The following is a 12976-nucleotide window of genomic DNA, read 5'->3' as shown; positions in this document are numbered from 1 at the left end:
ATCCAGAGACCAATGAGACGAAATCGATCTATGCCAGTTTTGAGATGAAATAATACAATTTGGCACAGATTGACTACGAACGAGTGAAATCCAGCGACCAATGTAGTCCCAACCGACGTAGAATAGCTCAAAAGTATCAAATATGCAGACGAACATTAGCGGAACCGATCTATGCCGGTTTTGAGGCGGAATCGATCTATGCCGGTTTTGAGGCGGAATCGATCTATGCCGGTTTTGAGGCGAAATCGACCTATGCCGGTTTTGAGGCATGTAGTCCCAACCGACGTAGAATAGCTCAAAAGTATCAAATATGCAGACGAACATTAGCGGAACCGATCTATGCCGGTTTTGAGGCGGAATCGATCTATGCCGGTTTTGAGGCGGAATCGATCTATGCCGGTTTTGAGGCGGAATCGATCTATGCCGGTTTTGAGACGAAATAATACCATTTGGCACAGATTGACCACGAACGAGTAGCTCAAAAGTATCAAATATGCAGGCTAGAACATTAGCGGAATCGATCTATGCCGGTTTTGAGGCGAAATCGATCTATGCCGGTTTTGAGACGAAATAATACCATTTGGCACAGATTGACCACGAACGAGTAAAATCCAGCCACCGATGTAGTCCCAACCGACGTAGAATAGCTCAAAAGTATCAAATATGCAGACTAGAACATTAGCGGAATCGATCTATGCCGGTTTTGAGGCGAAATCGATCTATGCCAGTTTTGAGATGAAATAATACAATTTGCCACTGATTGACCACGAACGAGTGAAATCCAGAGACCAATGTAGTCCCAACCGACGTAAAATAGCTCAGAAGTATCAAATATGCAGACTAGAACATTAGCGGAATAGATCTATGCTGGTTTTGAGGCGAAATCGATCTATGCCGGTTTTGAGACGAAATAATACCATCTGGCACAGATTGACCACGAACGAGTAAAATCCAGCCACCGATGTAGTCCCAACCGACGTAGAATAGCTCAAAAGTATCAAATATGCAGACTAGAACATTAGCGGAATCGATCTATGCCGGTTTTGAGGCGAAATCGATCTATGCCAGTTTTGAGATGAAATAATACAATTTGCCACTGATTGACCACGAACGAGTGAAATCCAGAGACCAATGTAGTCCGAACCGACGTAGAATAGCTCAAAAGTATCAAATATGCAGACGAACATTAGCGGAACCGATCTATGCCGGTTTTGAGGCGGAATCGATCTATGCCGGTTTTGAGGCGGAATCGATCTATGCCGGTTTTGAGGCGAAATCGATCTATGCCGGTTTTGAGACGAAATAATACCATTTGGCACAGATTGACCACGAACGAGTAAAATCCAGCCACCGATGTAGTCCCAACCGACGTAGAATAGCTCAAAAGTATCAAATATGCAGACTAGAACATTAGCGGAATCGATCTATGCCGGTTTTGAGGCGAAATCGATCTATGCCAGTTTTGAGATGAAATAATACAATTTGCCACTGATTGACCACGAACGAGTGAAATCCAGAGACCAATGTAGTCCGAACCGACGTAGAATAGCTCAAAAGTATCAAATATGCAGACTAGAACATTAGCGGAATCGATCTATGCCGGTTTTGAGACGAAATAATACAATTTGGCACAGATTGACAAAAAACGAGTGAAATCCAGCGACCAAAGTGGTCCCAACCGACGTAGAATAGCTCAAAAGTATCAAATATGCAGACTAGACCATTAGCGGAATCGATCTATGCCGGTTTTGAGACGATATAATACAATTTGGCACAGATTGACAACAAACGAGTGAAATCCAGCGACCAAAGTGGTCCCAACCGACGTAGAATAGCTCAAAAGTATCAAATATGCAGACTAGAACATTAGCGGAATCGATCTATGCCGGTTTTGAGGCGAAATCGATCTATGCCAGTTTTGAGATGAAATAATACAATTTGGCACAGATTGACTACGAACGACTGAAATCCAGCGACCAATGTAGTCCGTACCAAAATAGTCCCAACCGACGTAGAATAGCTCAAAAGTATCAAATATGCCGACTAGAACATCAGCGGAATCGATCTATGCCGGTTTTGAGACGAAATAATACAATTTGGCACAGATTGACCACGAACGAGTAAAATCCAGCGACCAATGTAGTCCCAACCGACGTAGAATAGCTCAAAAGTATCAAATATGCAGACTAGAATATTAGCGGAATAGATCTATGCTGGTTTTGAGGCGAAATTGATCTATGCCGGTTTTGAGACGAAATAATATCATTTGGCACAGATTGACCACGAACGAGTGAAATCCAGCGACCAATGTAGTCCCAACCGACGTAGAATAGCTCAAAAGTATCAAATATGCAGACGAACATTAGCGGAACCGATCTATGCCGGTTTTGAGGCGGAATCGATCTATGCCGGTTTTGAGGCGAAATCGACCTATGCCGGTTTTGAGGCGAAATAATACCATTTGGCACAGATTGACCACGAACGAGTAAAATCCAGCCACCAATGTAGTCCCAACCGACGTAGAATAGCTCAAAAGTATCAAATATGCAGACTAGAACATTAGCGGAATAGATCTATGCCGGTTTTGAGGCGAAATCAATCTATGCCAGTTTTGAGACGAAATAATACAATTTGGCACAGATTGACAACAAACGAGTGAAATGCAGCGACCAAAGAGGTCCCAAAAGACGTAGAATAGCTCAAAAGTATCAAATATGCAGACGAACATTAGCGGAACCGATCTATGCCGGTTTTGAGGCGGAATCGATCTATGCCGGTTTTGAGGCGGAATCGATCTATGCCGGTTTTGAGGCGAAATCGATCTATGCCGGTTTTGAGACGAAATAATACAATTTGGCACAGATTGACCAGGAACGAGTAATGAAATCCAGCGACCAAAGTGGTCCCAACGTAGAATAGCTCAACAGTATCAAATATGCAGACTAGAACATCAGCGGAATCGATCTATGCCGGTTTTGAGACGAAATAAAACAAATTTGGCACAGATTGACCACGAACGAGTAAAAACCAGCGACCAATGTAGTCCCAACCGACGTAGAATAGCTCAAAAGTATCAAATATGCAGACTAGAACATTAGCGGAATAGATCTATGCTGGTTTTGAGGCGAAATCGATCTATGCCGGTTTTGAGACGAATTAATACCATTTGGCACAGATTGACCACGAACGAGTAAAATCCAGCGACCAATGTAGTCCCAACCGACGTAGAATAGCTCAAAAGTATCAAATATGCAGACTAGAACATTAGCGGAATAGATCTATGCTGGTTTTGAGGCGAAATCGATCTATGCCGGTTTTGAGACGATATAATACAATTTGGCACAGATTGACAACAAACGAGTGAAATCCAGCGACCAATGTAGTCCCAACCGACGTAGAATAGCTCAAAAGTATCAAATATGCAGACTAGAACATTAGCGGAATCGATCTATGCCGGTTTTGAGGCGAAATCGATCTATGCCAGTTTTGAGATGAAATAATACAATTTGCCACTGATTGACCACGAACGAGTGAAATCCAGAGACCAATGTAGTCCGAACCGACGTAGAATAGCTCAAAAGTATCAAATATGCAGACTAGAACATTAGCGGAATCGATCTATGCCGGTTTTGAGGCGAAATCGATCTATGCCAGTTTTGAGATGAAATAATACAATTTGGCACAGATTGACTACGAACGACTGAAATCCAGCGACCAATGTAGTCCGTACCAAAATAGTCCCAACCGACGTAGAATAGCTCAAAAGTATCAAATATGCCGACTAGAACATCAGCGGAATCGATCTATGCCGGTTTTGAGACGAAATAATACAATTTGGCACAGATTGACCACGAACGAGTAAAATCCAGCGACCAATGTAGTCCCAACCGACGTAGAATAGCTCAAAAGTATCAAATATGCAGACTAGAATATTAGCGAAATAGATCTATGCTGGTTTTGAGGCGAAATCGATCTATGCCGGTTTTGAGACGAAATAATACCATTTGGCACAGATTGACCACGAACGAGTGAAATCCAGCGACCAATGTAGTCCCAACCGACGTAGAATAGCTCAAAAGTATCAAATATGCAGACGAACATTAGCGGAACCGATCTATGCCGGTTTTGAGGCGGAATCGATCTATGCCGGTTTTGAGGCGAAATCGACCTATGCCGGTTTTGAGGCGAAATAATACCATTTGGCACAGATTGACCACGAACGAGTAAAATCCAGCCACCAGTGTAGTCCCAACCGACGTAGAATAGCTCAAAAGTATCAAATATGCAGACTAGAACATTAGCGGAATAGATCTATGCCGGTTTTGAGGCGAAATCAATCTATGCCAGTTTTGAGACGAAATAATACAATTTGGCACAGATTGACAACAAACGAGTGAAATGCAGCGACCAAAGAGGTCCCAAAAGACGTAGAATAGCTCAAAAGTATCAAATATGCAGACTAGAACATTAGCGGAATCGATCTATGCCGGTTTTGAGACGATATAATACAATTTGGCACAGATTGACCACGAACGAGTAAAATCCAGCGACCAATGTAGTCCGATCCGACGTAGAATAGCTCAAAAGTATCAAATATGCAGACTAGAACATCAGCGGAATCGATCTATGCCGGTTTTGAGACGAAATAATACAATTTGGCACTGATTGACCACGAACGAGTGAAATCCAGAGACCAATGTAGTCCGAACCGACGTAGAATAGCTCAAAAGTATCAAATATGCAGACTAGAACATTAGCGGAATCGATCTATGCCAGTTTTGATATGAAATAATACAATTTGCCACTGATTGACCACGAACGAGTGAAATCCAGCGACCAATGTAGTCCGATCCGACGTAGAATAGCTCAAAAGTATCAAATATGCAGACTAGAACATCAGCGGAATCGATCTATGCCGGTTTTGAGACGAAATAATACAATTTGGCACTGATTGACCACGAACGAGTGAAATCCAGAGACCAATGTAGTCCGAACCGACGTAGAATAGCTCAAAAGTATCAAATATGCAGACTAGAACATTAGCGGAATCGATCTATGCCGGTTTTGAGACGATATAATACAATTTGGCACAGATTGACCACGAACGAGTAAAATCCAGCGACCAATGTAGTCCGAACAGACGTAGAATAGCTCAAAAGTATCAAATATGCAGACTAGAACATTAGCGGAATCGATCTATGCCGGTTTTGAGGCGAAATCGATCTATGCCAGTTTTGAGATGAAATAATACAATTTGCCACTGATTGACCACGAACGAGTGAAATCCATCGACCAATGTAGTCCGATCCGACGTAGAATAGCTCAAAAGTATCAAATATGCAGACTAGAACATTAGCGGAATCGATCTATGCCGGTTTTGAGACGAAATAATACAATTTGGCACAGATTGACAACAAACGAGTGAAATGCAGCGACCAAAGAGGTCCCAACCGACGTAGAATAGCTCAAAAGTATCAAATATGCAGACTAGAACATTAGCGGAATAGATCTATGCTGGTTTTGAGGCGAAATCGATCTATGCCGGTTTTGAGACGAAATAATACCATTTGGCACAGATTGACCACGAACGAGTGAAATCCAGCGACCAATGTAGTCCCAACCGACGTAGAATAGCTCAAAAGTATCAAATATGCAGACGAACATTAGCGGAACCGATCTATGCCGGTTTTGAGGCGGAATCGATCTATGCCGGTTTTGAGGCGGAATCGATCTATGCCGGTTTTGAGGCGAAATCGATCTATGCCGGTTTTGAGACGAAATAATACCATTTGGCACAGATTGACCACAAACGAGTAAAATCCAGCCACCAATGTAGTCCCAACCGACGTAGAATAGCTCAAAAGTATCAAATATGCAGACTAGAACATTAGCGGAATCGATCTATGCCAGTTTTGATATGAAATAATACAATTTGCCACTGATTGACCACGAACGAGTGAAATCCAGCGACCAATGTAGTCCGATCCGACGTAGAATAGCTCAAAAGTATCAAATATGCAGACTAGAACATCAGCGGAATCGATCTATGCCGGTTTTGAGACGAAATAATACAATTTGGCACTGATTGACCACGAACGAGTGAAATCCAGAGACCAATGTAGTCCGAACCGACGTAGAATAGCTCAAAAGTATCAAATATGCAGACTAGAACATTAGCGGAATCGATCTATGCCGGTTTTGAGACGATATAATACAATTTGGCACAGATTGACCACGAACGAGTAAAATCCAGCGACCAATGTAGTCCGAACAGACGTAGAATAGCTCAAAAGTATCAAATATGCAGACTAGAACATTAGCGGAATCGATCTATGCCGGTTTTGAGGCGAAATCGATCTATGCCAGTTTTGAGATGAAATAATACAATTTGCCACTGATTGACCACGAACGAGTGAAATCCATCGACCAATGTAGTCCGATCCGACGTAGAATAGCTCAAAAGTATCAAATATGCAGACTAGAACATTAGCGGAATCGATCTATGCCGGTTTTGAGACGAAATAATACAATTTGGCACAGATTGACAACAAACGAGTGAAATGCAGCGACCAAAGAGGTCCCAACCGACGTAGAATAGCTCAAAAGTATCAAATATGCAGACTAGAACATTAGCGGAATAGATCTATGCTGGTTTTGAGGCGAAATCGATCTATGCCGGTTTTGAGACGAAATAATACCATTTGGCACAGATTGACCACGAACGAGTGAAATCCAGCGACCAATGTAGTCCCAACCGACGTAGAATAGCTCAAAAGTATCAAATATGCAGACGAACATTAGCGGAACCGATCTATGCCGGTTTTGAGGCGGAATCGATCTATGCCGGTTTTGAGGCGAAATCGACCTATGCCGGTTTTGAGACGAAATAATACAATTTGGCACAGATTGACAACAAACGAGTGAAATGCAGCTACCAAAGAGGTCCCAAAAGACGTAGAATAGCTCAAAAGTATCAAATATGCAACCTAGAACATCAGCGGAATCGATCTATGCCGGTTTTGAGACAAAATAGTACAATTTGGCACAGATTGACAACAAACGAGTGAAATCCAGCGACCAAAGTGGTCCCAACCGACGTAGAATAGCTCAAAAGTATCAAATATGCAGACTAGAACATTAGCGGAATCAATCTATGCCAGTTTTGAGACGAAATAATACAATTTGGCACAGATTGACAACAAACGAGTGAATTGCAGCGACCAAAGAGGTCCCAAAAGACGTAGAATAGCTCAAAAGTATCAAATATGCAGACGAACATTAGCGGAACCGATCTATGCCGGTTTTGAGGCGGAATCGATCTATGCCGGTTTTGAGGCGGAATCGATCTATGCCGGTTTTGAGGCGAAATCGATCTATGCCGGTTTTGAGACGAAATAATACAATTTGGCACAGATTGACAACAAACGAGTGAAATGCAGCGACCAAAGAGGTCCCAAAAGACGTAGAATAGCTCAAAAGTATCTGTTTGATTTATACTTCTCGTTTGTAGTGGACTGTATGATTCGATTATTTTAATGAAACGAACTTTTTTATGCTAATTAAACGATTATATTCGGAAATTAAAATGGTAACGTGTCGGCACGGCGACTGCTTCGTACGAGAGAGAGAGATGCAGCGTTGCCAGTTATTAAAGTCCAACTTTAGGCATCTCTTGGTGGGGGTAAAATTCTAGGGCGCTACTCTCCTTAAGGGTTTGAATATTTACAATGTTTACAACATGCCGCCGGCCTTGAAATACAAAGATATTTCAACAGTTCGAACAACATGTCCTTATTTAAATAAAAATAATTTAAGAGAACAAATTCTTAAGAAAACATTAACAGTCACTGCCATTGTCCGTTATCGGCAACGGACATATTTTCGTAATCGCGCGTGACAGAACACCTTTCTTCGTGCGCACTGACACTACACGCACTAATTTATTAGCTCCGGGGTGAACAGCCACTATGCGACCCATAGGCCAATGCAAGGGAGGTTCATTTTCTTCCTTTAGTAGTACGAGAGTTCCGATCTTGATGTTCTCTTGTCGAGTCTTCCACTTGGCTCTCTGCTGTAACGTGTTGAGGTAGTCTTTACTCCAAAGACTCCAAAATCGTTGCGCTAACTTTTGCAGTTGTTTGTACTGACGTAATCGGTTGGTTGGAATGTCACTGTCGTGGGATTGGGGTACAGCGACTAGACTCTCGCCGATTAAGAAGTGCCCAGGAGTGAGTGCATCAATATCAGTAGGATCATTGGATAGGGGTAGGATAGGTCGAGAGTTTAGGATGGCTTCAACTTGTGTAAGAAGCGTATAAAATTGTTCAAAATTTAAATGATTATCCCCAATGACACGTTTCAAGTGATATTTAAACGAACGCACCGCAGACTCCCAAATACCTCCATGGTGAGGTGATCGCGCCGGTATAAAATGCCAATTAATTCGATGATCAGAAAAGTAGTTAGAGTATTTATTAGAGACGCAATCTCGCACAACCTGGCAAAGTCTAAGTAATTCACGGTTAGCACCCACAAAATTGGTTGCATTGTCACTAAAAATATGCTGACATAAACCGCGTCTCGAGACAAATCGTTTGAAGGCATTAAGAAATGCTTCAGAGCTTAAGTCCGTTACAAGTTCGGCATGAACAGCGCGGGTACTGAAGCAAATAAAAACGCAAATATATGCCTTAATAGTTACCCGATTCCGTGTTTTACCATCTTTCAGACAATAAGGGCCAGCATAATCAATGCCGCAATGAGAAAAGGGTCGAGATGGTACGACTCGAGGTTTTGGTAATGCTCCCATTAGTTGATTGGGGCTTGACGGTTTTATTCGGAAACAAATAACGCATTTCCTTAACACCTTTCGAACTTCGTTTCTTCCGGTAATAATCCAAAATTTGTCCCGAATTTGATTTAGAATGAATGACGGACCTGCATGTAGGAATTTCCGATGATAGTGATTGATTAACAACTGAACAAATGCATGTTTGGATGGTAAAATAATAGCATGTTTCCTTTCAAAATTCAAATTAGAATTTATTAATCGTCCGCCTACTCGTAGTAATCCTTGTTCATCAATGAACGGATTAAGAGAAAGAATTCGGCTATTTTTAGGCACAACTTGAGAATTCTGTAAGCAACGAATTTCTTCCGAAAACCTTTCAATCTGCACTGGCTTACATATTTTGTAAATAGTGCTGTCTAACTCACGGGTAGATAACGGCCCTGAAAGTTTTTCCTTATTTCGAGCATTATGAGACCATCTATAAACATGTGCAATAACTCGAATTAATGTGTTATAAGAAGACCATCTAAAAAATATCTCATTAGGATTACCGATGATTTGTTTTACGGTAGAAAAAGATAAGTTCATATTTTGTTTTCGCGCTTCGTGCAATGCTATTTTAACGTTTGGACATTTAGGCCACTGCTCACAATCTGTCAATAAAAAAGGAGGACCATGCCACCAAAGAGGTTGAGTTTGAATGGCTACAGGATCAGAACCTCTGGAGACTATGTCAGCGGGGTTGATATCAGACTCTATATGATACCAAGTCATATTTGCGGTAAGTCGTTGGATTTCGGCAACTCGATTTGAGACAAACACTTTCCATCGACTCGGTTCAGAATTTAGCCAATCCAGAACGATCATAGAATCGGTGAAAAGATTTACTTGAGGTATGTGAATTTCTAGAGACTTTAACACCTTGTCGACTAATTGAGCTAATAACAGTGCTCCGCACAGTTCTAAGCGTGGCACGCTCATCGAACTTAATGGCGCTAATCTAGATTTAGAACAAATCAGATGTGAAGAGGGTTTGTTTGAATTATCGCAAGATACGAGATAAATGCAAGCTCCGAAAGCGAGCTGTGACGCGTCCGAAAAACCACAAAGTAAAACTGATCTATGACTTATTTCGGTATCTATCACGCAACGTGGAATGTGTATAGAATTGAGTTTAGGCAATTGGTTGACAAAAATTGACCATTGATCAGCTATAATTGCAGGCACTGGAGAGTCCCAATCTAGTTGACTTTTCCAAACCTCTTGTAAGATTAATTTAGCCGTCACTATTACAGGATTAATTAAACCCAATATGTCGTAAAGCTGTCCAATGGTTGCTAGAATGGTTCTTTTAGTTATTATAGAAAGATCAATTTTTAATTGAAAATTATAATGAATAGTATCAGATTTTGTATTCCAAGCGGTACCTAACGTTTTTGTTTCATCGTCTCCTAGTATATAAAATTCTGTATTCTGTGAATCGTCAGATTTTTTGATCACGCGGGGATTATTTGACACCCATTTTCTTAATTGTAATCCATGTTTAGACAATGTTTTGTCGATATTTGCTTTTAATTCAATTGCTTTGTCAAGGTCGTGGTGCCCAAAAATTAAGTCGTCCATGTAGAAATTGTTTAAAATTATTTTACTCACTTCGGGCTGTAAATCTTTATATTTAAGTCCAATGTCATGTAAAACACGCGTAGCTAAGAACGATGCGCTAGCTGTGCCGTACGTCACGGTATTTAATTCGTAATGAACGACGTTTCCAGTGACGTCATCTCTCCAAAGAATGCGTTGCAATTTTCGATGGGATTTGTCAATCCATATCATACGGTACATTTTTTCAATGTCCGCGACAATCAAAATTGGGTAAGTGCGCAAACGCAAAACCATATCGAATACGTCCTTTTGTACTTTGGGCCCTATCTTGAGCACGTCATTTAGACTATAGCCAGAATTAGTTTTCAAACTTGCGTTGAAAACGACGCGTAATTTTGTAGTGCTACTACTTTCCCTTATGACGGCATGATGGCTGAGATATACGCAAATTTCACCTGGTAAATCTAAATCAGGATTAATGCGGGACATATGACCCATTTTCTCGTATTCCTTTAGAAAGTCAGTGTACTGGGTTAACTCGATATTCTTTTCCAAACGTCGCTCCAAAGAAAGTAAACATTTTAATGCGATCGAATAAGATTCTCCTAACTCTACATAATTTTGCTTTAACGGAAGTTTAACTGTATAACGTCCGTCTGTTTCGATTTTATGATTATTTCGAAAATCTAACTCACATTCGAGTTCTTCATTAGTTAGCTTATCTTGTTTGCTTCCTACATTTTCAATTTGCCAGAATTTTTGTATGGTGTTATGTAGGTTTTCGTAAGATTCATTGAGATTCAAAAAACAATGACTATGATATTTTTCTTTCGGTACACGGTATAAGTTTAAAGGACCAACTAAAACCCATCCGAACTTGGTATTTTGCAAGATAGGAGCGTCTTCACCGAACATAATTTTTTGGTCATTTAAACAACGGAAAAATAATTCGGTTCCGTTTAAGATATCAATTTCGTTTGAGTTACAAAAATCGGAATCCGCTAATTGAATGTTTTCGGGCAAGTTAAGAAAAGTAGGATCGAAAGAAATTTGCGGCAATTTAGTGGTAATTTTATTTATAATTAAAAATTCAGCCTTTGCCTGGAATGAATCATTTAACGCTTTAATCGTTGTTTTGACTTTGACTGACACATTACAGGACGCGCCTCCTACTCCAAGAACAGGAACGTTTACTATACATCCTGGTAAGTTCAACTTTTGATACAAAGCTTCAGAGCAAAAGTTGGATTGACTCGGAGAATCCAATAACGCGCGACACTTTAAAGCTTTGCCATTTGTGTCTATAATGTTAACGATTGCTGTTGCAAGCAAAATTTGAGTTTTACCCGAGGAATTAGTGTTGTGACAACGAGCAGCTGATGACGCTGTTGCATTGCTGACCGTTTCGTTAGCACCTGTATTTATGCTAGTTAAGGTACATTGCCTCTGAAGTGAACTATCGAGTTCTTGTATCGATTGACGCGTACTGTTGTAATTTTGATCAGACATTTGCAAGATTCTGGAACCTTGTTCGCTATTTTCAAGATCAACGGTATTTTCAGAACTGACGTTTGTGGAACTAATGGCGGTAAATGTATTATTGTTATTATAAGGAGTGTTTCGATTAAATTGGAAATTAGAATCATGTAAAATGGAGTTATGTTTACGCTTGCAAATCCTACATGTTTTACCTGTACAATTTTCATTATTGTGACCACTTCTTAAGCAATTAGTGCATATTCCTAAACGCTTCAGCTCAAGATAACGATCTTTACAGGATAACGCAAGTAATTTAGGGCACTTGTATGTATAATGATTCTTTTCTTTACAAACGTAACAATAAAAATTATTAAATTGCCCTTGATTTGCCGAATTCTGATAAAACTGTTGTGTGGAATCTCCTGTGTTTACATGAGCTACTGTACTGCGGTTTTGAGGAGCTTTTTCGTACGCGTGGTGTTGTTTATTGTCAATAGTTTCAAGTACTTGACATTTATTTTTCAAGAAATTTAATAACTCATCGAGCATTGGCGAATCTTTATTGTTCAGCACTTCCCACTCTTTACGGGTGTAATTGTCTAACTTTTGTGAAATTAAATATATTATCAACGTATCCCATTGGTCTACTGGTTGACCAAGACTCGTTAATGCTCGAAGGTTTCGAACTACGCTGTCTATGAGTTTTCGTAAATTTTGATGAGATTCTCTAGATACTGAGGACATTTCAAATAAATTTCGAACATGATTGTGAATTAACATGCGCTTATTTTCATATCTTTCACGTAGTAACTTTAATGCCTCATCGTAATTAGCTTCGCAGATTTCTAGAGATTGTAATACTTGTGTTGCCTCACCGCGAAGGCACGACTGCAAGTAATAAAATTTCTGAATTTTTGTTAAGTCGCTGTTTTTATCTACTAACGCTTGAAATACTTCGTAGAATTGAATCCACCCTTCGTACGATCCACTAAACTGTGGCAGGGAGATAGATTGTAACTTTGCGTTATTATTATTATTGTTTGTTGCTGGTTGAGACACATTTAAATTTGCTCCAGCACTCGAAACTACGTTATGTTCTTGTTG

At 40.3% G+C, this 12976-nt stretch overlaps 1 protein-coding gene across 1 annotated transcript; it reads right to left on the bottom strand.

Annotated features, from left to right (window-relative positions):
• Window positions 1-7837: 7837 nt before the first annotated feature.
• LOC145726025 (uncharacterized) lies at window positions 7838-11902 on the bottom strand. Its single transcript, XM_081974959.1, has one exon. The coding sequence runs from the start codon at window positions 11900-11902 to the stop codon at window positions 7838-7840; it is 4065 nt and encodes a 1354-aa protein (XP_081831085.1).
• Between the last annotated feature and the right edge of the window lie 1074 nt (window positions 11903-12976).

The sequence above is a fragment of the Ips typographus genome, linkage group LG3, assembly GCF_016097725.1.
Source record: "Ips typographus isolate SLU linkage group LG3, UJ_Ityp_2.0, whole genome shotgun sequence".
NCBI classification, from domain to species: Eukaryota; Metazoa; Arthropoda; class Insecta; order Coleoptera; family Curculionidae; genus Ips; species Ips typographus.
This window is presented reverse-complemented; position numbering and strand designations above follow the sequence as displayed.

Coding starts and splice junctions, on each gene's coding strand:
- LOC145726025 (XM_081974959.1), bottom strand. CDS start 11,902: ATGTCTGATCAAAATTACAACAGTACGCGTCAATCGATACAAGAACTC.